The sequence below is a fragment of the Letharia lupina genome (assembly GCF_014066315.1).
Source record: "Letharia lupina isolate WasteWater1 chromosome Unknown contig_5, whole genome shotgun sequence".
NCBI classification, from domain to species: domain Eukaryota; kingdom Fungi; phylum Ascomycota; class Lecanoromycetes; order Lecanorales; family Parmeliaceae; genus Letharia; species Letharia lupina.
Window position 1 is genome coordinate 1,228,005 of NW_023502974.1, and position 24,052 is coordinate 1,252,056.

Consider the following 24,052-nt stretch of genomic DNA (forward strand, 5'->3'; position numbering starts at 1 on the left):
CAGGCTCACAGCGGAATCTCCGCCTGTGACTCAGCCCTACGGCAGGCAGGCGCGGCGCTAGTGTGAGAACCCCATGAACGTTGACAAGATGAGCACAGTACGAGATTCATACGTAGTCCATAAAACACTCAACTTGGTCTATTTCTGCACATCGATTGTCTGCCCATAGGTGCGCTGAAGAGCAAAGACGCCAGTACAGAAGACGGCCACTTTTTTGGGCTGCTTGTCTGACGGATATTTTGTCTGCGAATACTACACAATAACTTTCACATTTTCTAGCAGTATGAACGGCCATTTAACAAACGGTGTGAGGAAGACCGCTTCCAATAATATGCCTGACCGACTCCCATCGCCGCCCCCACCTCCCCCAGATGGCGCAGCTCCTCCACCTCCTCCAGACTCATTTGCTCCACCTCCACCCCCAGAAGATCTACCACCACCGCCGCCATCTAGTTCCAATGGCGACCCGCCTCCGCCCCCGCCCGAAGTGAAGAAAAAGAAGGCTGGCTGGGGTGCTACACCCAGCAGGCAGCCTTTGAGTGTAGAAGAGATACTACGCAAAAAGAAAGAGGCGGATGAAGTTGCTTCAAAGGTATGAACCCGAGTATTCAACATTTACATTACATTATATTCACCTTGTGCCTCACTCTAGTAACTTAACGAGCCCTACTGATATTTTGTTTCCTTGTTTAGCCCAAATTTCTATCGAAGGCGCAGCGCGAAAAGCTAGCTCTTGAGAAGCGAGAGAAAGAGGTTGAGGAGCAAAAAAAGAAGACCGATTCTTCTGCGAATACCAGCAGGGCAACCCGAAATGGAGACAAAAGTGCCCCAGCTCAGCCCATTAGAAATGGAGCAGGCCGACCTGCAACGCAGACAAACGGAGTCAATGGATCTGCTCGTCCTCCAGTACCAACTGGTCCGAGAGCTTTGCGGAAAGGCGAGATACCGACAGGGCCTGCTTCCATGCGTGCCTCGGAGCCAAACAAAGGCTACGACATGGCTCCTCCACCTCCTCCAAAGCCATCAGTAATCGGCACATCTGCAGCCAAAGGGGAAAAGCGACCTGCTATTGAAGAGGCTCAGCAGAATTTGATAAAACAACGATATATGGGCGCGGACCAAAACCAATCCACCTTTTCGGCCAAGAAGAAGCGGAGGCGGACTACAGAAAAGAAGTTCAACTTTGAGTGGAACGCAGAGGAGGATACAAGCCCGGACTACAACCCGCTGTATCAGGCACGAGCAGAGGCAACATTCTATGGCAGAGGCCGCTTGGGAGGATTTTCGGAAGACTTGGCTGACAGCGCAGCTCGTAATTACGCTAGAGCCTTGCAAGATACGGATCGCGACTCAGGCAAGGCTAGAGCGAAGGAGATGATGGAGATGGAGAGGAGAAGGAAGGAAGAGGGTGGTAGAAGCTCGTTAGACAAACATTGGAGCGACAAGAGGCTAGAGCATATGCGCGAAAGAGATTGGAGAATCTTTAAAGAAGACTTCAATATCAGTACAAAAGGTGGAGCTATCCCGAACCCCATGCGCTCATGGGCAGAATCAGGCTTGCCAAAGAAATTGCAGGACGTCGTGGACCTTGTCGGCTATACCGAACCTTCTGCAGTACAGCGCGCTGCCATCCCTATCGCCCTTCAATCTCGAGATCTTATCGGTGTTGCTGTGACAGGTTCGGGTAAAACAGCAGCTTTCCTATTACCCCTTTTGGTCTACATATCGGAACTTCCAGCCCTCAATGAGCTGACGAAAAACGATGGTCCCTACGCTGTCATCTTGGCTCCTACTCGTGAGTTGGCTCAACAGATCGAGATCGAAGCAAGGAAATTCGCGACTCCTCTTGGGTTTACGTGTGTCAGTATTGTTGGAGGTCACTCTCTCGAAGAACAGGCCTACAATCTACGGGATGGAGCCGAGATCATTATTGCCACACCTGGCCGTCTGGTTGACTGCATCGAGAGGCGAGTGCTCGTACTTGGACAATGCTGTTATGTCATCATGGATGAAGCAGACAGAATGATCGATCTTGGCTTCGAGGAGCCAGTCAACAAGATTCTCGATGCCCTTCCCGTCGCAAATATGAAGCCAGACTCAGAAGAAGCAGAAGATGCTCTTGTCATGAGCCAACACTTGGGCGGGAAAGACCGCTATAGGCAGACAATGATGTACACAGCTACTATGCCCTCAGCTGTCGAACGGATAGCCCGGAAGTACCTTCGTAGACCAGCCATCGTCACCATCGGCAATGTCGGCGAAGCTGTCGAGACCGTCGAGCAGCGTGTCGAATTCGTGGCAGGCGAAGACAAGAGGAAGAAGCGCTTACTCGAGATCTTATCGTCAAGAGAATTCCAACCACCTGTCATCGTGTTCGTAAATATCAAACGCAACTGCGATGCTGTTGCTCGGGATATCAAGCACAGCGGTTTCTCGTCTGTCACATTGCATGGGAGCAAGACCCAAGAGCAAAGAGAAGCAGCGTTGGCGTCCGTCCGGAGTGGCGGTACTGACGTGCTTGTTGCTACGGATCTGGCAGGCAGAGGTATCGATGTGCCTGATGTCAGTCTGGTGGTCAACTTCAATATGGCGACTAACATCGAGAGCTATACCCATCGTATTGGTCGTACAGGTCGTGCTGGGAAGAGCGGTGTTGCTATTACCTTTCTTGGTAACGAGGACTCTGATGTTATGTATGTATACTTCCTGCTCCCTTTCGAAAATTTCGCTAATGGATGCTTAGGTACGATCTCAAGCAAATGCTTTCAAAGTCTTCGATCTCCAGGATGCCTGAGGACCTCCGAAAGCACGAAGCAGCACAACAAAAGTCGCAGAGAGGTAGTGGCCAGAAGAAGATAGAGGACAGTAGTGGCTTCGCCGGGAAGGGCGGCTGGCAATAGCCTTAGAGAGATGATTTGACAACTACTAAACAATCAGCAATCTTACATCATCATCAGCCACCCTCAAGAAGGCCGGGCAGACTCACGGTGACTATCCGTAAAATGTGTCGTTCATGAGTAACGTTATTTTATGGAAAAGGTGAGATAGCGAATGATTTCCTCGTTGATGCTGTCTTTACGATACCAATAAACTACATCTTCGCCTTCGGCCTCCACCTAATCCAATCGTGCTCCTCACTACCCGGCACCAAATAATCCACATCCCGTGTATTCACCAGCCCCGGCCCCGCCTGTCCGACGTCCGTAATCCCGGCCAATCGCATGCTCGTCTCCAACTCATCCTTCAATATCTGACTCAGATGCTCCACGCCCTCTTGCCCGTAGCACAAACTGTACAGAAACGGCCGGCCGATCCCCACGGCCGTTGCCCCGAGCGAGAGCGCTTTCAATATGTCAGTACCCCGCGTGACTCCGCCGTCGACGTAGACTTCACACCGGTGGAAGATCTCGGGGCAGATGCGGTGCAACTCCAGCAATGTAAGCATGGACGGTTGTGCCGTGTCGAGGGAGCGGCCGCCGTGGTTCGAGAGCACGATGCCCTGGACGCCGTACTCGACCGCTCTCTTCGCGTCCGCGGCGCTCTGGATCCCCTTGACGACAACCGGCAGCCGCGACGTCTGCTGGATCCAGGGGATGTCGTCCCAGCTCAGCGTCTTATCGATGTACTGCCCCATGAGCCTCCCCATCCCGCCGCCTTTCCGGTCGTTGGAAGCCACGGCGCCGCTGATGGCCGAGGATACGTTCTCGGCCGCGATGCGCTCGTCCGCCTCGCGCTTCCCCGGCACGTGGGCGTCGACGGTGACGAAGATGGCCTTCACGCCCAGCTCGCGGGCTTTGTGCAGCAGTTGCGTGGTTTTGGCGCGCTCGGCGTTGACGTAGAGTTGGAAGAAGAAGGGCTGGTTGGTGCAGCCTGCTTGGATGACGGAGGCGAGGGGGTAGGATGCGTTGTTCGATATCTGTCGTGTAATCAATCATTTATCTAATGCTATTATACGTCTTCCTTTTGAGATTGCTCACCACTTGGATGAGGCCTTCACTTGCACAACCCCTGGCCAAGGCAAGTTCACCGTCGGGATGGGCAAGCCGAGCCATGGCTGCCGGACTGATGAAGAAAGGCGCCGAGCTGGGGCAGCCTAGGATTGAGCGCCGCGTTTCGGCTTTTGCCACATTACGCATCACTCGAGGGCGTAGCATGATTCTTCTGTATACGTCCGAGTTCCAATGGTGCGTGACCAGATCGGTCGCTGCGGAGGAGTAGAAGGCCCATGCTTTCGGTGTCAAAGTATTGCGGGCTACGTCCACGAAGTCTTGCGTGGAGATGAGTTTGAAAAGTTCGGGCTTTGTATAAGTCTCCGTCGAGGTAGATTGTCCTGTGGTCTTTTCGATGGTCTCCATATCTTCCTTTTGTTCCGGAGGCAGATTGACCACCTCGGCCTGATCCAGGAGTCCTCTGTAACACTCGGGTGGTAGAGCTTCCTCGATGATGCCCGGAGCGTGGATCTCATCGTAAGCTGCGGTTGCGTCGCTTCCAGCATATCTGAGTATGACTTCTATGGGTGAGCAGCCTCCCTGTCTAGTTGCTTAGGGAGGAACAAACTCGAAGAGCCGCCTGGGTGAGAGTCTAGGTAGTTCGTGATATCGTATATTTTGGAATGCACGGCAATCCAGCAATCGCGGTCGTTGTTGTGTCTTTTCAAATCATGGAAGCTCAGTGTATGGGAGGGATTAGAAGACATTTTCGATGCAGAAACAGCGTGGAGTATACGAGTAGAGTCAGGATAGGTACGAGAAAGGGAGTAAAGATAGACTACATTAAGGTGTCTAGTATATGTAAGACGAGAAGAGTTTTATTATCTGAATATTCTAGGTACGTCTTGTAGCTCGCGATTGCTCAAACTGATCACCCCGCCCAAACCCCCACACACACGCGGTTTGCGTTCCGCGATGACGATGTGGGGTTTCATTGCTTGGGGTATGAAGCGGACGAAAACAACATTTGGAGAATTCAGAGACGCCTATTGCTCTAGCAGAACCAATTCGTGACACGAGGAATACCCTCAATCTTTTCAAATTACAAGTCACAGAGGAGAATGGGTCCTCACGAGGGGTCAAAGTTCAACTGCATAATCACTGGAGCAGGCGGCTTCGTTGGCCAGGCCCTTGCCGCTGCGCTCCTCGCAGACCCTCTCGTCTCCAAAATCACATTGACAGATGTGTTCAAACCAGATGTTCCTCAGACGAAATCACAATCAGAGGTAGAAACTCGCTGTTTGGATGCCGATCTCACATCTCTGGAAACATGCCAATCTCTCTTCACCCCGGACATCAACCTGGTATATCTCCTCCATGGCATTATGTCCGGGGCTGCGTACGTATTTTCGAAGTTTATATTTCGTCGTCCGGAACAGATCTTGAGCCTTGAGGCACGTCTTGAAAGTATCCACTCTGTAGACATGTTTCAAAGCTCAACACACCCTCTCGTCTAGGCGACACTGACTCAGAAATTATAATCTAGTGAGGCGAATCTTGAGCTGGGCTTGAGGGTAAACATCGACTCGACGAGGCAGATTCTGGACATACTTCGACACACCAACCCAGGCGTCAAAGTCGTCTATCCCTCTTCATTAGCGGTATACGGCCCACCTGCCACCCCGACGACCAAGATAACAGAGCTGAATGCACCGGTGCCTGGCTCGTCGTATGGGGCCCAGAAGCACATATGTGAGACATTGCTTGACGACTATTCAAGAAGAGGGTTGCTGGATGGACGCGTATGTAGACTACCAACGGTAAACATCTATGCTCTCCTTTCCATTAAGTTTAGAGTAAAATTTGAATGATATGACCAGGTTACCGTCAGGCCCGGCAAACCCACGGGAGCCGCGTCCTCTTTCGCTTCCGGTATCTTTCGCGAGCCACTGAACGGAGAGAAGAGCATTTTGCCTGTTTCGAAAGACCTCGAGATGTGGATCTGTTCGCCTAGGACGGTAGTAAAGAACCTGATACTAGCGAGGGACATCCCAAAGGAGAAATTCCCCGGGACACGGATTGTGAATATCCCTGGTGTGACGGTGACTATTCGGGAGATGCTGGATGCTTTGAAAGCCGTGGGAGGCGATGAGGCATTGAAACTTGTAGAGGAGAAGAGAGACGACGCAACGGAGAAAATAGTCTTGAGCTGGCCGACAAGAGTGGACATTTCGAGGGCGAAAGCTCTGGGTTTCGTAGAAGACGGAACGCTCACCAACACGCTGAAAGAATACATCGACGATTATGGAAGTAAGGCTTCGTAGGTCTCTTGCGTCGATAGAGGACACTTCGGGTTGGAGTTTCGTCGAAAGGACATGTGATCAATTTGCAATCTTCGTCTTGATGGTAAGAGAAGGTGGCAAAAGTCATGCGTAGAGAGACAGTTCCATTTCATAACAGGACAAAGCTCTCTTTCCCTCCATTCACGTACATATCTGTAACTATCGACCACAATAAATCGACCATCCTTCTTGAATAACTATCCGGAGAGAACCAAATGCATTGAAAACAACTCCTTTGCAGGAAAAATGAAAAACTCTTCAGAAAGAAAAATCGCGAAAGCTACCATACTCTTCCGGCACTGCGCCTAGACTAAACAACTTCTACAACCGTCTCCCTTCCATTTCCAGGTAAGATGCCCAGTTTACAGCATCTCGTGAGAATCGTCACTTTTATCTGGCACCGCGCGCCTGAACTGTAGGACTTTTACGATTCTATCAGGGGGCTTTCCGACCCGTATGCGTGGCTTTTGCCACGTTCTCTTGGCTCGGGAGCCCCGGTTGTACAGATGGTGGCGTGCGACAGGAGCTCGTGGAGATGTTTCTGGAAGTCGGAGTGTGGGACGCCGTGGAGTTGGAAGCGAGGGGTGAGGTAGGTAGGTAGATTGTCTTGAGGGCGCAGTCAGAGACAGTCAGTCATTATTGATCTACCAGAAAGTAACGCATGCAAAGTCGTTTTTCTATCTAGTATGCTAGTCATCAGCCATCGTCCTCAAGAGATCCATCGCAGACCTCGACGAACCGAGGTGACAACAAGCGCCGAGTACGAGGAGACTTGAACATGACCAGCATCGCTTTCAAGAACCATGGTTCGAGCAGAAAGGACGGTTCCGGCCGTCCACAACCATGGCTTGTCCGTATTCATGGGCCTTCGTTGTTCGCTGAGTGTGAACCATCCTTCGACGAGAAGGAGGCACCGTCTCTCGCCGAGTACGCATCCCGGAGAGACGGTTGGGATTCGAAAGGCGCGGGGTAGGTAGGCGCCCTGTCCCATCCCTTTTCCTGCACGAACTTCATTAAGTCATCGAATTTCGCGCCCGATTCTCCGTCTCCCATCTTCACGCAGCCCGGATCCTCTGGAAGGTACGACACCGGCGGTTGGTCGTATTCATTCTTGTAGATACGAAGTGGTGCTTTTCCCACTTTGGCGAAGGTGAGCTCGGTACGGGCGTCTGGTTCTTTGGCGAATGGAAGGACGGTCTCTGCGCCAGCGCTTTTAGCTGCATCGCCCGCTATGCCTAGGTCTGCGAATGACTTGAGCTGCTGTTCGGAGAGCTGGTAAGCACGGGCCGCGGTCTGCGGATGCAGGAAAGCGTTGATGATCTGGTGTTCGTTAGCATAGGTTGTGTCAGAACTCAGTGGATTCACATTTACCTTAGAGCTTGATTCTACCCGCTCGAACAACACGACGCCGCCGAAAAGCTCGGCCTCGGCCCAGTATCCCACAACGTTCAATAGGCCGAATGGGTAGCGTTGGAATCTTCGGTAATTTGTATGATAGAAATCGACATAGAAATGGTCAGTCGTGCGGAATTGCCAGAAATGCCCCTCTCGCGGTTCTGGAGGCATGATTTTCGTATCCGGGTGGAAGGATGCATATATCATTCCCGCCAATGCATTCACTGAAGCTGCTGCTATTTGCAGGAGGCGTAACAGATGTTCACGACTGCCTGGTAGCGCATTTTGGTAGGCTTGGGTCAGCTGTGTTGAGTTAGTTTTGATGAGTGGACTACTGACAGGGAGGGAGTACGCACCTCAAGGTCAATTTTCAATCCCTGGGGCACGAAGGTCCTCCTGATCTCTTCGTACTGTTGCAAAGCTCCATCACTGGGCTTTGAATTATCATTGACGATGATGGTCTCCAAAAGACCAGATCTGTGGGCCTTGATGTCCTCAGAATAAGGGGTGCGAGTGGGCTTTCCATCAATGATCTGAGCATAGGTCTCTCGGGCGACAGGCAAGGCCAGAATTGAGCTAAGAACTGTCTCCAACTCTTGCAGCTTTTCGGCACTGAGATTGATGAGATCACCGAATGCAGGCATCTCGTTGGCACTCAACTCAACTGATTCCATGTTGCTTTTGTGTACAAAGCAGTATTTAATGTTAATATGATTGCCCTGCAGAAAACAAATATGGAGGCGGAGCTAGGCAAACTGCGAGGAAGAGGCTTGGCCTTTCCTACTGTGTCTAGCGTATAATAACATAGGATTGATAGACGCCGAGACATCTTGCCCGACTTATTTACACCAGACTACACTGCCAATATGTCGACGAATCTCTGACCGGCTGCCTGCGCATGACTCTCACCTGCAGTGCCGCTGGTACCCGTACTTCAGTACTTTCCTCGTGCATGTCTCATGTCTTAGCACGGAAGTACCCAGCTGTGGACTTGGTGTAGCTCAGGAGTACGACCTTATCTGAGACTTTGTGCCGCCGGAAGGGCCGTGCGCTTTCCGCTTCCCGAGCCTTTTCTGATTCTGGCATTTGCAACACACCATCATCTTCCAACACAACTGCAACCGAGAGCTTGACTGGACAAATTCATCCAGCCTCATACCGTTGAAGCACTCAACGCCGTCCCCAGACCCGCTCCAGCGCCTATCATAAAACATTAGGCACATGACGTCTGCAAAATCCATCTTCAAAATGCCTGCACATCCTAAACACTGATGCCTGGCCATCGGCTGCAAAGTAACAGTACCGGGTATCCCCTATTGGTAGCCTGCGGGCATCATTTGCAGATTCTCGGCAAGCTGCAGCACACTCGAGTCAGTAACCACCAGGCGAGATCAGAGTATGGAGTGCTCCTAAGTGCCTGGGCTTTCACTTCTCACACGGCTCGTTTGTGTCAAGTCCAATGTTTCAGTTGTCATCAGTAAGACTCAGCTCCGACAGAGCTTTCAGCAAATAGAAAATGTGCTCTTCTTGGTCGTCAATCTCGACATTTCTCCGACTGGTACACAGCTACAGTTACAGATCCATACTTGGCAGCGCCACTGTCACGCCCGGTACGTTTCGCCACGCCACTCTCGTAATCGGTATGTTGCAGACTTCGTGTAACACCCTGTCATCGTTGCTTGGAATCTGGCAGCCAGGTTTAAAGCAACGCCGCGATCTTGACCTGTAAGATGAGACCTCCTCCACACCAGACTGTCGTTTTGTCGGAACAGATTTCGGCAGGACCGCCTTAGAGACTTCTGCCTTATTTTATACTTGTCCTAGCCGGAAAATCACTTGGTTATGTGACCCTCTGGGCGCTGGTGTCTGCTTGCGGATCCGAGAAACTGACGGACAGACCAGAAGCAGCCTTGCTATCTGATTCAATGACACAAGGTCCCACTCACAGCAGATTATGGGTTTGACAAATGAAAACTTCAGGAGGGAGGTTCCGAAGGAAGTGCCTTCCATCTTCGTCGCCTATGCCCGAGACATCATTCTGATTTGAGAAGCCGGAATTTCGGGAGAGGTTGTTTAGGAAAAGGTCTCCCTCATGTGCGATGTCCAGACCTGATACCATTAAGCCTTTCATGTACTAGGCGCTAATGCTGCGCATCCCACCAAAGATTGAGTAGGCCCTGTCTCGGGTGTAAAGTGTTCAATTTTTGCCCATACTCACCCGCGCTCTCTCTTCTCTTCAACATCCAGGTCCTCTCATCTTTTTTACAGTCAAGCTGATTTTCCCATCTACCATAAACTTCACCTCTACGGGCTCTAAACCAATCCGTTCCTACCCGTGAGTCACCACAGGACAGTCATGGCTCCTCCATTATTCAATGAGGCCTTCATTATCATCCGCGTAGACAATAAGGGACAGCCAGTTAATATCATCCCGTATGACGAAAACGCAGCCACTTATGTCGCGGTATCCATAAGTATATGCCGGGGAATGCTGAAAACCTCGAGGGTCAAGGACGCTTTCAAGAAATTTGCCGAAGCATACGATCCGAAGCTACCCAAGGATGGTATCGTCGAGACGTTCATCAACAAGATACTTGAGCGCTTCCCTCTAGTCTTTGTTGACAACTCCATGGAAAATCCAGACCTCATAGCGTGTCATTTTAGACGCGCCTGGCGCGATGAGGGCTACGGCTTTGACCCCCGCAAGCAGGGTATCCTGATAAACGGACCGGTAAGTCGAAAGTATTTTGATGTTACGAGCTCTATGATTGAGTAAGCTGACCATAACATAGAAGGTTCACCAAATGTGCATCGCGGGAATAGGGGCAGAAAGTTCTCAAGACCCGGATTCCAAAGTGTCCAAGCGGTTCCGAGTCTTCTTGTTCACATTTGCCAAGTCGTTCATGCACGAACTCGCCCACATTTTTGTAACCTCTCTCGGCCCAACAGGCAAGACAAGAACTCCGCCTCACATTCGTGGCTCAGAGGAGGACGACCCCCCCACAGGCGAGGCTGGTCGGTATATAGAAAATTTGATTTTCGGCGGCAGGGTGATCATTATACGCAACAATGCTGAGGGCGAGGGCCAGGTATGTTCATACTCGCCTACTTTGATGGGAGGCTTAGCATATGAGCTGACACATTCTCTAGGCCGGCATATGTTTCCTTGCTAACCAGGATGGCGCCTACCAGATCTTGCAGCAGACAATTGATGAAATCATCAAATACCGTGAGTACCGTTCCAAATGGTCTTCTGGTACACCTTTCTTGCTGACCGTCGTTGTCTATTAGAATTCGATTTTCCTATTAGCCGCCTCGGTCCCCAGATCACAGATTCTGACAGAACACTGGGCTTTCATCTCCCCATGAAGTTCGCCTCCGGTGACCCAATGGATGCGCCCGGAACACGACAGCTCTTGGCACCACACGAAGCAAACCTAGTCAGATGGGACGAAGCAGTAGATGACCTTATCAAAGGGAATCCAAACGCCGAAACATTCAGTGAAGAGCAGGAGTCTGTCATGCATGAGGTACCATTCAATCCAAGTCTTCGTATCGAGCCCAAACTTCGTGCCTAGGCGGCGAAGTGACCAGACAGGCGGGTCGGAGGATTGGCATAGACATAGCGATTTCAGTGTTGTACTTGGCGTGACAAGGTTGCAAGCATGCGTGCGGTGCTTTATTTACTTGGCAAGGTCGCAAACAAGCGTGCGTTGCTTTCTTGTCCATTAGCAATGCAAATAATCGAGCTCCACAGCTGCCTCATTTTAATTGAATGGTGTCGATGAAGCGACGAGGCATATCAAGTATATTGATCCTATTATTGCCCGACTGAATTCTTTCGCGACATGAACCGTCTCACAGTCAAGTGAAATTGAGAGGGGTGAGGCAGCGAGCGGGTAGGAGAAAGGGCATTGTTTTGAAGTTGGACGTGCCAAGATCGCTAAGCCCCTTTGGGTTAGTTCGTTGACTTCGCGTGCTAACTGGAGATTGCTGTGAGCCAAGGACACGCTGAGTCATCAGTGCCAAGAGGCGACACTTTCCGAGATTCAAGTCAGATGTAGAATCTCCGAAGAATCTTTCCATACATCCTTTCAACATCATCAACACTACAGCAAATTAATTCCGCATCTAGTGCAAAGTTACACATCTCGAGACGTCGACATACACTACATCCTCGAACACTGCGCGGTCTTACCCGCACGATGGCCGACTACAGCTTTGGTGGCAGCGATGAAGAGAATGCAGAATTGAAGAAGCTGAACGCAGAAGTGGTATGTCTTCCCCAAGGGTCATTTGTATCTTTTCTGGAACTCTGCTCATTTATCACACAGCTCGAAGAACCAGATAGCTTCGAACACTGGGAAAAGCTCGTCCGCGCCGCAGAGTCTCTCGAGGGAGGTCTCAACCGCAACTCCAGTCCCCAATCGATCTCCGCTACTCGAGACATATACGATCGCTTCCTTGCCAAGTTCCCCTTGCTATTTGGATACTGGAAGAAATATGCAGATCTCGAGTTTTCCATCGCGGGGACCGAGGCTGCGGAGTTGGTAGGCTGTATCGCTTTGGAGCCAACCCAAGAAAGAAGCTGAAATATGCAGGTCTACGAACGTGGTGTAGCAAGCATCACCAATTCCGTTGACCTTTGGACAAATTATTGCGCCTTCAAAGTCGAGACCAGCCATGACCCCGATGTGATCCGAGAGTAAGTAGAGACAGACAAGGTTTCCTTCCCATAACCACAAGAAACACAGCACGGCTTTCTGGCCAAGCACCATGGTGAACAACGACTATTTCAGCTCGGCTTTGAGACGGGTGAGAAAGTCACAACCAGCCCCCAAATTGCTTCCTCTCACATGACAGTCAGGCGCTTTCATTTCGTTCGCTCACACGTTGCCCACCCTGCGATGCACTAGTTTGCGTACAAAGTTGAAGTTTGATGGGCTTTCGCGGAGCTCAAGATCACTGAGCAAATACACATGCCACGTTTGCTGCCCTCTGCCTCCTTTTTGCCGTTCCTCCTTTCCCTAAACGCTGCCAAAAGCTAATAAATATACTGCAGACTCTATGAGCGAGGCGCTAGCTCTGTAGGCCTGGACTTCCTAGCGCATCCCTTCTGGGATAAATACTTGGAATTTGAGGAGCGTCTCGAAGCTCAGGACAAGATTTTCCCAATCCTTGACCGCATAGTACACATACCGATGCATCAGTACGCCCGTTACTTTGAACGTTATCGACATCTTGCCCAGATCAGACCTTTGCAAGAGCTCTTACCTGCAGACATGCTCGCCCAATTCCGCGCGGAGATTGAAAATGAGGGTCCAGCAGAGCGTGGGGAGCTTGAGATTGAGCGTGAGCTAAGGAGCCGTATCGATAATTTTCACCTGGAGATTTTCCATCGGACACAAACCGAGACGACTAAGCGGTGGACCTACGAGTCAGAAGTCAAGCGACCATACTTCCACGTCACCGAGCTCGACGAAGGCCAATTGGTCAATTGGCGAAAATACCTCGACTTTGAAGAGGTTGAAGGCGACTACATGAGGACACAATTTCTTTACGAGAGGTGCTTGGTGACCTGCGCCTATTACGACGAATTCTGGCTTCGCTACGCTCGCTGGATGATCGTACAAGATGGAAAGGAGGAGGAAGTACGAAACATCTATCAACGTGCCAGCATGCTCTATGCACCCATCTCACGGCCAGCTGTCCGCCTGCATTACGCATACTTCGAAGAATCAGTCGACAGAGTTGAGCTTGCGAAAGATATCCATCAAGCTATATTGGTCAACCTACCCGGTCATATTGAGACCATTGTCTCTCTGGCGAATCTATCACGACGCCACGGGGGACTGGACGCAGCAATTGAAGTCTATAAATCCCAAATCGACTCCGTGCAATGCGATATCTACGCCAAAGCAGCGTTGGTCGCAGAATGGGCACGATTGCTCTGGAAGATCAAAGGATCCGTGGACGAAGCGCGCCAAGTCTTCCAGAAGAATCAGCATTGGTACCTCGATAGTAGGCCATTCTGGATCAATTACCTTTTCTTCGAGCTCGAGCAACCCACTAGCGCTGAAAGCGAGCCAACACAGTACAAGAGGATTAAGCAAGTGCATGAGGATATCAGGAAGAAGAGCCATTTGCCGCCTCTCACCATCAAAGACTTATCACACTACTACATGGTCTACCTACAAGAGAGAGGTACAAAGGAAGCAGCCAAGGAGTACATGATCTTGGATCGTGAAGTCAACGGGTGAGTCAATTGGCTAAATCCGCGGGTCCCTTGTCTGCGCCCACTGACACATCGTCCTTCAGGCCCTTTTCTGTCCAAAACATTATGAAAGCAAAGCTCTCAGAGGACGGCAGAGAAGCTTCAACGCAACGACGCATGATGATGGAGAATGGACATCCTGGAGTCGAGGTGGATGATGCCGCTATCCGAAGAGGAGAGAACCCATATACCAAGTATTACCAGCAGCAAGGAGAGCAGCAGCTTCCCAGTGACACTCAGGTATGTCAACAAGCCACTCTGCCGTAAGTATATCTAATGACCGTTCATCTACTCCAGCCCCAGCCTTTACGCTACCAGTAACGCGCACAATTTCCGCCGACTCATCAGAAAGTTTGCAAAATATTTGCAGAAAATTTATATCTGTATGCCTTTGGTCTCACCAAGAGTGGATGTCTCTATCGAGTTCACAATGGATAGCGGAGCAACCGTACTGCCATGCCATACACTCGCAGCGTGGACCATTAGGTAAATGGAGCTACAATATTACATGTACCATAACCGAAACTCGTTCTCGCGAGTAGAGCTCTAGGAATCCTGTCTTGTTGCCGGCGGCTTGTCGATATGGCAAATACTTCCTTTAGCTAGAGAATGAGAGTCATTCGTAAACCCATGCATCCTTGTCCACTCCTTTTCTCTGCCTGTCACTCCTAACACGATGCCTGGCTTGTGATTCCAAGACTAACCACTCACTCCATTGGTGAGCATCGACCGGAGCGCCCTCGAATATCATCATCAAGAAGCCTACACTGCTCGTCTTTGAAAAAAAAACCTCCCCCTCAAGGAAGACTGCACCCATCGCTTACCACCAGCACCATGACCACCATGCCACCACAACGTACCATCCACACATCCCCTCACCGCCCCATCTGCCGCCCCCGGCTTCTCTCGAAACGCCACCCTGTCCACTCCCGACACTTTGATCCGTGTGCGGTCGTGAATGGACATCCGGATGGGTCGGCTTGCAGCTTGTATCTGCTGGCTGGTTGGCTGGTAAGTGTATCCGTTTCGGTGTGACTTCTTTTTGTAAAGGGCGAGAGAGGGAATCAATGTAGCAAAAGTCATGCAATCGAGGGCGAACATCCTTGTTGGAGACTGTGGAAGTTCCTACGTGGGGGGCAGAAAGGAGTGACAGTTCTCGACCGAGTTTCCGCTCAACCTCGTGGTTTGATCTGCAAGCTAACGATCTTGTATACGTTCGATCCTCTCTGTTTGATATTCTCTGATTGGAAGCGTTACCCTGTCCTGGACCATATCCGCAAAGTTATATTCGCTCTGTGCGTGCGTGACTTTTGCTACATTCTCTTACGGGGGATCCGGGCCGAAGGGGGCAATGCCGTTTATCAGTGCCCTGAAGGGATATCGTTGTGTAATGGGGGGGTGCGTCAGCTCTGCCGTGTTCGATTAGCGTGGATGCTGACACGGCTTTTGGGGGGAGATGGGACGGTTATTGGGGCTGGAGACGAGCAGGGTGTTGAAGAGGTCCGGTCAGTGCCACACTTGAGGTCTTGCAGATGCTAAGCTTCGTGGTCACAGATCACGAGAAACTTTGTTTTCGTGACAGCGTTTGAAGGCCCCAGAGTAAGAAGATGAAACTACAATTGGCTTGAGCCTTCCTGTCTTTCTAACATGCGTGGATGTGACCTTGAGCAATCCTGCGCTCTGAGAGATCTCTCTCTAAATCCTCCAGAACTTCCATCCCTCTCTCTTCTCTCGTCCGGCTCCTACCCCGACCAGGCTTTCCACCCCAGTTTCCCCCTCCGCCTCGAGGAATTTTTGCTGATCGATTTCAACCCCTCCTTCCTCTTCGCCCTCATCCCTAAGAACGGCAGGCCATAGCACGCCCACTCCGTCGCCGCCAAGCGTCGTCTCGAATCTCTCAAAGTCCTCCGCATCCAGCTTCCCTTCTAGCTCCTTGAGCGCCTTGGGCGACGCGTCTGGCCTCAGTAGTGTGATAGTGCTGCCGCCACCACCTGCACCAGTCAACTTCGTCCAACCCACACCAACTAAATCCACGAGCTCTCTGATACGCTCGAGACGTGGGTGTGAAACACCCAATGAGACCAGCTGGCCATGATTGACGCCCATCAACTTGCCGAGAGTTTCGGCTGTATGTGGGTCCTTTTGGTTGAAAGTAGCGGATGTGATGAGTTTATAGGCGGCCTCTGTGACAGCGTCGATTGTGTTGAGGATTGCCTCTGTGATTACAGGTAAAGACCCCTTCAATGCTCCGACTTTGGCTACTTCTGTTGCGGTGGAACGAGCCTGTTTGGTGTTTACCAGCAGCATAGGGAGCTCGGGGAACTTGCGCAGCGGTGTCACCTTCGGCGCTCTGGTGTAGTCCTCGCGCTTGAAGAGAACGGCTTTCCCGCCTGAGGAGACGGTGTTGTCTACGCCGCTGGGGTTGCCGTGGATGCACATTTCAGCAACGAAGGCCCAGCGGTTTATTCGCTCGATCTGCAACTCTGCTTCCTCGGAAGGCTGGTCTGGGTGAGGTCCTGCCAGGGTGCGTATTTGTAAGAGCAAAGCTGAGCTGAGACAGACGCTTATGCTAGCGCTGCTACCGAGCCCAGCGCCGATGGGGAGGGTGGAGCGGAGGGCATAGATGCTCCCGGGAAAGGTCTGATTGCCAAGAGATAGGAAGAGATAGAGGAAAGCTGAGGCGGCGGCTTGACGTATTTTCTTGTGTTCACCTGTGGCTTCGGGAGAGACGTCTGAGAGATGGGGCTGCATGGCTTTGACAAGATCGGGATCGAGAGTGGTGACTAGGTCATAATACATCTTTTTTTTCGAAGGATGTGAGAACGTAGACCAGGGTAGAGCGTCAATGTCCCATGTATGACTGAGACCTATGTCTGGGAACCTGAGGGATATCGTTCGCTGAGATTTTGAGAGTGTGGTGACGAGGAGGTATGACCGTAGAGAGATCGCTGCAGCTATTGCTGCTTTTCCATGTACTACCGCATGTTCTCCATAGACGATGACTTTGCCAGGCGCAGAGGTCATAAAAGCAGGGTTCATGGGCGAGGAGATCTTCCTTTCCATCCTAGGCTTCGAGGATTTCGATTGGCCTTTGAGCGTACCATTGGTAGCATTGGTACCCTTGGTATTTGAAGATGCCATCTTGTGCTTGAGTGATGCGTTCGTGTCTGCCTAACCCTCTCAAGATTCGTGAAGACTGTTCCTTTCTTTGTGAAAGCTTGCTGCCCCAGATCTTGCCACCCTCTCCAGGTTGGGCGAAGCTGCATCCTGTCTGGTGAAACTCCCCGGGGAGCTTTGGTATTAGCTGACGGAACAAACCAATTCGGTGTTCGGGGATAAATAAGCGTCATGCCGTTAAAAGCTTGGCATCATACCTGTAAGATAAAAGTAGCTCTCAAACATCAAGACACATTTCGCGCGCAAGTTTGCACACATCTTCTCACCAACTAATCAACTCTTTGAATCGAATTCTGTACAGCCATGGATCTCCTTCAGGTAAATTGCTATGATCGATTGTCGCGATCTTCTAAGCTAACGACTACCATAGCGTTTAGGACGCTTCCTCGATAGGCCTGGGTTTCCATGGAAGAAGCTCATTGTTGGCTTTTCCCTGGCAGAATACCTGTTTGAAAGCTTCCTTTCGGCGCGTCAGTACAGGGTCCTGCAGGAGAAGAAGCCTCCGAAAGCACTTGAGGGAGAGGTCTCTCAAGAGGTGTTCGACAAGAGCCAAGTACGTAACCGTAATTCCAGGTAAACACGATGTTAGCTAACGACGTCTCCGTATAGGCATACGGTCGCGCAAAAGCAAAGTTCGGCTTTGTCGCGAATTTGTATAGCCAAATCCAGAACTACGGCATCATCTACTACGATCTCCTACCCAAACTATGGGGCCTAACCGGCGTCTGGCTCACTCGATATGTGCCTGCTCAATACCAGGGGGAGATCGTACATACCTTGATCTTCTTCTTTACTTACAACATCATCACAACCGTCTTGAGCATACCCACTTCCTACTACAGCACCTTCGTCTTGGAAGAGAAATATGGATTCAACAAGTCGACAGTTAAGCTCTGGGTTATGGACATGATCAAAGGCCAGGCTCTGATGGTCGTATTTGGAGCGCCTCTGCTTAGTGGATTCTTGGCCATTGTACAAAAGACGGGCAACAGCTTCTTCTACTACCTGTGGCTGTTTTCAGTTGTCGTGTCACTCTTCGCCATTACCATCTACCCCATCTTCATCTTGCCTCTCTTCAACAAACTATCACCACTCGAACAAGGCCCTCTGAAGACTGGCGTTGAGAATTTGGCTAAGAGATTGAAATTTCCTCTGAACTCGCTCTATGTGATCGACGGGAGCAAGCGAAGCGCTCACAGCAACGCATACTTTTACGGTCTGCCGTGGAAGAAGCATATTGTCATCTATGACACCCTGATAGAGAAGAGCGAAACGGAAGAAGTCGTGGGCGTATTGGCACACGAGCTTGGGCATTGGAGTCTTGGGCACACGACCAAATTACTTGGGATCTCACAGGTCCGTGACTAGCCCTGCCAACGGTGAACCAATCTCTGACATTTGCTAGTTCCACACATTCTACATCTTTGCCCTCTTCTCCGTCTTCATCAACAACCGCTCCCTCTACCAATCCTTCGGGTTCCACAAGGAGTTTCCCATCATCATTGGCTTCATCCTCTTCTCTGATGCCCTCGCACCCATGGACACGGTGGTGAAATTGTTGATGAACATTCTGAGCAGAAAATTCGAATTCCAAGCTGGTAAGGGTTTCCATTCCTAGAAATGTCGATGAACCACACTAACATTGTTACCAGACGAATTTGCCGTGAAGCTTGGCTACTCCAAAGACCTTGCCAGCTCCCTTATCAAGCTGCAAATCCAGAACCTCAGCACCATGAACGCTGACTGGATGTATGCGAGCTACCACTTCTCGCATCCTATCTTGCCGGAGAGGCTCGGAGCGCTTGGATATTATGGCGATGAGAAGAAGGCTGACGCGAAGAAGATGGATGGTGAGAAGCCGGTCAAAGCCTCAGATAGAGAGCTGTAGCGTCCAAAAGTTTTTTGTCGTAGTTATCGAGCCTTAGGACCTGGACTGAGTATTCGATCGTTCAGCAGTGAGTCTGTTCGAGAATCAATTTTCTCCGCTCGGCCCTCCCTTTGGATTCGCGCAGCGTTCTCCAATCGGATTTTTTTCAACCTCTCCCTCTTCGCCTTCTTCCTTGCTTCTTTATCCTCAGGACCCCACGTAGCTTTTACGCGAGGCACGACCGCTCCATCCTCTTCGAAGCCGCCATCAACGGCATTATCCCTCTTCCCAATATCCCCTTGCACGACCTCCTGCTGCCTCTCAAACTCCGCTTTGTCCTGCCACTCGCTCTCCATCTCCAACCCTCCCTGTTCGCCATACGAGGAGCCCTGATGAACGTAATCGCCCGCACCCTCAACTACGCCATCAGGCATCAACTCCGGCAACCCATCCCCTCCGTACTTCTGGAACGTCAAATCTTCCCCCAGATTCTCCCCTCGCAGCCCAGCTTCTACCCGTCGGAGGTTGTGTAGGACGAGGCCTGTGTTGTGGCCCGATGATGGCGCGACAGGGCCGTGTTCTGTCAGGTGAGCGCTGGGATGAAGGGAGGGGTCGGTGGTTGTGGCTTCGAGGTAGGCGGAGAGGAGGGAGAGGGCCTCGGGGGTGGAGACGCGGATGCTGGAGTGGTGGACGGTGGGTGGGTAGGCGGTGGTCATTATTTTCTGTATTATCTCCGGTCACGAGCTAATGTCAGGCCATGACGGTGGGCATGGAGGGATGAGAAGTTGAGAGGTTCGGTTTAGTCCATTTTTGGTAGGCGGGCTTGGCGCTCCTCCACCTGCCAAGGATCTTTGCCTCGGCTATAGTTACCGGCGGAGGAGTCTCAACTACGTCCTGCTGTCCTCGCCCTCGGCGGCGGCCAAGTACAGCATGGTCAACCCGCAAGCCTTCAGTGCCACGTTCAGTATCCCCGCCCAAACGCCCACGTCGCAAGCGCTTCCATTCGTGTCCATTCCGTCCGTGTCGGTTGCCAGGGCGTGAAACATCAGCTCCGGACTCACGGTGCTCGCGCTGCTTTATACGGTCCAGAGTATGGCTGTCGAGACGCTCTTAATGTGTTGTGTAGCGGCTACCGGACGGATGCAGGATCTAGCTTTAGCATGACGCTGCGGAAGGGCAGGTGGGGGGGTATGCGGTTCTGGGTGTAGCTGTTGGGCTGTTGGGGGCTGGGATGTGTTGGGGATAGGTCGAGGGCGACGAGATTCTGAAAGTGAGTGCGGCTTACGGGATTCGGTAAAGCAGTCGTGAATTTGTACGCCAAGCTAGGTTTTATCGGATGGTGCGATTACCTCCACCGTTTTCCCACATCCCATGATCCGATGATCCTATGAAACGAGGACGTTGATTCGCCATGTTGGTTGCGGGTAGCTTCATCCTGAGCGAGGTTTGTGCTACGGAAGCCGTATTTTGAGTATTGTGCCCCGGCATCGCCCCCTATCAGGCCTTGGGTGAGTGCCGCTTAACGCTCGCGCAACGCGAGTGAGAGTCGCGTCAGAATGATTCCATAAGTGCCTTGTAAGCTTCCGAGGCCTCTCTCAGACTCTGAGGGAAAGAGGGTCAATTTCGTCAGTTCACGATGGATGACGTTGATCTCGCTGTTCTGTTTCTGTTGGTTAGTCAAGTTTATTGTGATTCCCTAGAGTTCTTCATCGTTGCTGTAATTTTGGAAGTGTGTTGTTTTCGGTGTCGCCAGATAGCGATGCGGTAACTTGTTGTTTTACGAGGACGGCTTTGAAGCATATTTCAAGGTGGGAGGGCGAGAGCGATTTTGGGGAGGGCATTGAAAAGGGATTCGGATTCCTTAGGGAAGGGGGAGGTTTCTGGTCAAAGATTGCTCATGAGATTGTTGCTGTGGTCCCATCTATTTCTACTACTAGTCTCTATAGTATCCATAAGCGATTGCTTTCGTCTCTATAAGCCCGGGTATTCACTTGGGTAAGGCAATAGGCATATGATCGTTCTTGTTTCTTTCGAGCATTTTTGCAATTTTTCATTTGTTTTCTCTCTGGAAAGTCCTGTTCGAGGTAGCTTTTGTCATGATCTCACAATCTTTTTTGGCTCAGAAAGTCATATCCCGTTTTAGAGCTAGATGTTCGTGGGAATGTGGCTGGAGAAGTTGATGGTTTGATATATTATTAGAGGAATTGAGGATGAGAACAGCGGCACCAGTTTCGCTGCAGGAGCATTGTTAGTCATTCAAAAGCTTATGACTGGGCCGTTCTTTCTGCAGCGCATTGAAATCGACTTTGCCAGCGATCTTAATTGGCCCCTTATCCAAAACCGTGTCGAGCTGTCAGAGGTGTCTTTAGGTTTGATCCTCGACCATGGTCTGGCTGCTGGTCCCTGGAATGCAATTTTGGATGTCAATGCTGTAGTCTCCATCGATGATGTGAGTCTAGAGGTTGCTGGCCAGCTCTCGGTAGGTGATGTGTCGTCCACCAATCTCCGCGTTCGTGCAGGAGCTCGAAGCGGAATAGCGCCAGAGGATGCCCTCAATCGATTCATTGGTGCAGGCACAGGTGCGCAATTGGAATCTCAATTTGAGCTTCCTTCCACCGCGACACTGCCGGATGAAGACAAGGATCCGTTTGAAGCAGTTTTGACACTGCAAAAAGACGCATCAGGATGGTATCTTGAGAACGCGAGCGCCAAATTGTTCTGGCAGCAGGAATACTGGTATCCGATTGATGGCATCAACATCTCTCTACAAGAACTCTACTTCGAATTCATTGCCAAGCGCGAATTAGCGCCAGCCAACGAGAACCCTTCAGATATGCCATTGGCATTCAGCGCCGCTTTCGGCGATTCCATCACGCTTTACAACATTCCTATGGCAGTCGTCATCACCTATCAGTCCAAGACTACTACTACTGTGTTGACTTGCACAGTCGACGATGATGCGAGCATCTGCCTTCAAGATATCGCTGCGGACTCTTCACTAAACCCCACCCCAGACCCCATTAAAACCCCAACTCCCCACGATCTGAACCAAGAGGCGCAAATAAACCAGGTCCCTGGCAGTGTGCCAGTAGACCTGACCTGGTGCTCTTCTCATATCTGGGGTACACAGCGATTCTGCATCTTAATTTTCACTGCCTCAGAACCGGCTCAATTGCAATTGAAAGCAAACTTTGAGTTGGACTGGCAGGTCACGTCGCAGCTGACCATCACCGGTATGGGAACCTATTTTGACATCACGAACCCGACATCTTCCGACAAGTCATCCGTCATCAAAGGATACGCTTATGGGTCAGTCTCATAGCGAATGCTGTCAACATCTTTGCCTTTGTCGCCGGTGTCAGTCAGCCCTCAGGTCCGCGGCAATTTGCTCTTGGCTTGACGCTGTCGTACGATCCTGATGCGAGTCTGGGGTTAAGCGCGCAGTCTGCCATCAGCCATCCTAGATTCCTTGGAGATGTTGTCGCCACCGATTCGTGGACTTCCCAACGTCCGCGCCGAAAAGTGCGAACGTCAGAGATGCCGTCACATCTGTCAACGCTCAAATGACAATGCGTGTTCAACAGACTGTCGACCCAGTCACCGCAGGCAACTACTTGACCAGCATCGTCTCGGTGCAAGCTTCGCTCGCCGTGACTGGCCAATCGACCATCTTCGACACAGTAACCCTGGAACAGTTGGCGCTGAACGTGATTGTGCTCCCTAGAAATGCCGCCACCCAAAACAAAATCAGCTACTATGCCCAGCTGCTTGGCGTCGTCTCTCCTACCCAGAGTGCTATTGGTTCAACTCAATACAAGGTCGTCCTAGCTGCAATGCTCCTACGTAACGCCAAAGAGCAAGCGACGACCTTTACTGCTAGCGTATCAGCTTATTACGTTGGTCAAGCCGACACAGATGTTCCGCTTTCTACATTCCTCCAAATGCCCCTCATAGGCATCAATCCAACGGACGTCCAGAACGATCCGAGCGCCAAGACAGTACCATCAGAACTAGCACTGCAAGCATCCACCTTACTTGCCACTCCAATTGCGTAGTGCTCTCTTATGGTGCAACAAATCGACAAAGGCTGGTCCTTGAAAGAGTTGGATGCATCGGTGTCCCATTTAATTCCCTGGATAATTGTTCCGGATAAGCTTACCATCACAGACAGTACGCTGAACTTGAATATAGTAGACCCCAAGCTGCCCACGCGCCGAATACAGTTCTCTGCATCTACAACAGCGAGTATTGGCATATTAGTGGTCTTGAATGCATCTACCTCCGTCTCCCGAGGAGCAAGCGGACAGGACGACTTTGTCACCGTCATCTTACAGGCAGCCAACTTTCAGCAAGTTTTGGCTCAACTGGTTGGGTCCACGGTTACCATACCTGCCGATTGCCCAATACCCTCGGACAACCAATATTTGGCTACTGTCACAATTGTCTGTAAGAAGCTGAATCCTACCGACAATGAGTTTGGGCTAGCTCCTGTAAGCGTAGGAGTGTCTGCTAGTAATGTTACAACGTGGGCACTGGGCCCGCTGTTCGTTACCGATCCAAGTCTCACGGCAGGATTCGATTGTACAACAACCCCTTCAACAAACACCCTGTCTCTGGATGGCCGAACAAAGATTTCTGGATTAACGAATCCTGTGGATGTCCTGATCACACTTACGAATTTAGAAACCCTGATCATTGGAATCGCTACACCGATTGAGCCTACACAACTTGTCGGAACATTCATCCTCGGTGGCCTGGATTCGCAAAGCCTCCAAGCGCCTGACGTAACATCAGCTTCGGGCCTTGATGGCTATCGTGACGCCGCTTGTGTCAACGCGAGTATCATTTTTATACGAGACACCTCGTGGTATGCTGACAGTCTATCACTCAATGTAGCGAGTGGATTACAGCAATGGTCTCTCGTAGACTCTTACCTATGGGCTAAAGATTTGAAACTGGCTATCCCATCGTCTGGCAGGGGGTAAAATTCAGGGGTTCAGCCCTACCGGCCTGACCACACGAACCACCAAAACAACGCGTCTACCAGACATCGGATGAAAGCCAAATA

General features: G+C 51.0%; 10 protein-coding genes across 10 annotated transcripts; 6 read left to right on the forward strand and 4 right to left on the reverse strand.

Annotated features, from left to right (window-relative positions):
• Positions 1 to 283: 283 nt before the first annotated feature.
• On the forward strand, positions 284 to 2,900 carry HO133_008622 (uncharacterized protein; the record flags this gene model as incomplete). The annotated part of the gene is made up of 3 exons (XM_037299487.1): positions 284 to 592; positions 694 to 2,693; positions 2,744 to 2,900. 3 exons carry the CDS (start codon positions 284 to 286, stop codon positions 2,898 to 2,900), a joined length of 2,466 nt encoding a protein of 821 aa, XP_037155488.1.
• A 191-nt stretch (positions 2,901 to 3,091) lies between these two features.
• HO133_008623 (uncharacterized protein) lies at positions 3,092 to 4,696 on the reverse strand (the record flags this gene model as incomplete). Its single annotated transcript, XM_037299488.1, has 3 exons — positions 3,092 to 3,916; positions 3,978 to 4,507; positions 4,558 to 4,696. 3 exons carry the CDS (start codon positions 4,694 to 4,696, stop codon positions 3,092 to 3,094), a joined length of 1,494 nt encoding a protein of 497 aa, XP_037155489.1.
• Positions 4,697 to 5,050: 354 nt separating this feature from the next.
• Positions 5,051 to 6,253, forward strand: HO133_008624 (uncharacterized protein; the record flags this gene model as incomplete). Its single annotated transcript, XM_037299489.1, has 3 exons — positions 5,051 to 5,328; positions 5,476 to 5,749; positions 5,810 to 6,253. 3 exons carry the CDS (start codon positions 5,051 to 5,053, stop codon positions 6,251 to 6,253), a joined length of 996 nt encoding a protein of 331 aa, XP_037155490.1.
• Positions 6,254 to 7,129: 876 nt separating this feature from the next.
• Positions 7,130 to 8,340, reverse strand: HO133_008625 (uncharacterized protein; the record flags this gene model as incomplete). Its single annotated transcript, XM_037299490.1, has 3 exons — positions 7,130 to 7,591; positions 7,643 to 7,969; positions 8,023 to 8,340. The coding sequence occupies 3 exons, from the start codon at positions 8,338 to 8,340 to the stop codon at positions 7,130 to 7,132; spliced, it is 1,107 nt and encodes a 368-aa protein (XP_037155491.1).
• A 1,682-nt stretch (positions 8,341 to 10,022) lies between these two features.
• HO133_008626 (uncharacterized protein) lies at positions 10,023 to 11,244 on the forward strand (the record flags this gene model as incomplete). Its single annotated transcript, XM_037299491.1, has 4 exons — positions 10,023 to 10,397; positions 10,462 to 10,755; positions 10,817 to 10,895; positions 10,958 to 11,244. The coding sequence occupies 4 exons, from the start codon at positions 10,023 to 10,025 to the stop codon at positions 11,242 to 11,244; spliced, it is 1,035 nt and encodes a 344-aa protein (XP_037155492.1).
• A 627-nt stretch (positions 11,245 to 11,871) lies between these two features.
• On the forward strand, positions 11,872 to 14,261 carry HO133_008627 (uncharacterized protein; the record flags this gene model as incomplete). Its single annotated transcript, XM_037299492.1, has 6 exons — positions 11,872 to 11,940; positions 12,001 to 12,216; positions 12,268 to 12,371; positions 12,729 to 13,922; positions 13,985 to 14,180; positions 14,238 to 14,261. 6 exons carry the CDS (start codon positions 11,872 to 11,874, stop codon positions 14,259 to 14,261), a joined length of 1,803 nt encoding a protein of 600 aa, XP_037155493.1.
• A 1,374-nt stretch (positions 14,262 to 15,635) lies between these two features.
• HO133_008628 (uncharacterized protein) lies at positions 15,636 to 17,081 on the reverse strand (the record flags this gene model as incomplete). Its single annotated transcript, XM_037299493.1, has 1 exon — positions 15,636 to 17,081. One exon carries the CDS (start codon positions 17,079 to 17,081, stop codon positions 15,636 to 15,638), a length of 1,446 nt encoding a protein of 481 aa, XP_037155494.1.
• A 339-nt stretch (positions 17,082 to 17,420) lies between these two features.
• On the forward strand, positions 17,421 to 19,005 carry HO133_008629 (uncharacterized protein; the record flags this gene model as incomplete). Its single annotated transcript, XM_037299494.1, has 5 exons — positions 17,421 to 17,435; positions 17,488 to 17,670; positions 17,727 to 18,473; positions 18,523 to 18,715; positions 18,770 to 19,005. 5 exons carry the CDS (start codon positions 17,421 to 17,423, stop codon positions 19,003 to 19,005), a joined length of 1,374 nt encoding a protein of 457 aa, XP_037155495.1.
• Positions 19,006 to 19,028: 23 nt separating this feature from the next.
• On the reverse strand, positions 19,029 to 19,700 carry HO133_008630 (uncharacterized protein; the record flags this gene model as incomplete). The annotated part of the gene is made up of 1 exon (XM_037299495.1): positions 19,029 to 19,700. The coding sequence occupies one exon, from the start codon at positions 19,698 to 19,700 to the stop codon at positions 19,029 to 19,031; it is 672 nt and encodes a 223-aa protein (XP_037155496.1).
• A 1,550-nt stretch (positions 19,701 to 21,250) lies between these two features.
• HO133_008631 (uncharacterized protein) lies at positions 21,251 to 23,969 on the forward strand (the record flags this gene model as incomplete). The annotated part of the gene is made up of 3 exons (XM_037299496.1): positions 21,251 to 22,293; positions 22,460 to 22,982; positions 23,040 to 23,969. The coding sequence occupies 3 exons, from the start codon at positions 21,251 to 21,253 to the stop codon at positions 23,967 to 23,969; spliced, it is 2,496 nt and encodes an 831-aa protein (XP_037155497.1).
• Positions 23,970 to 24,052: the final 83 nt, after the last annotated feature.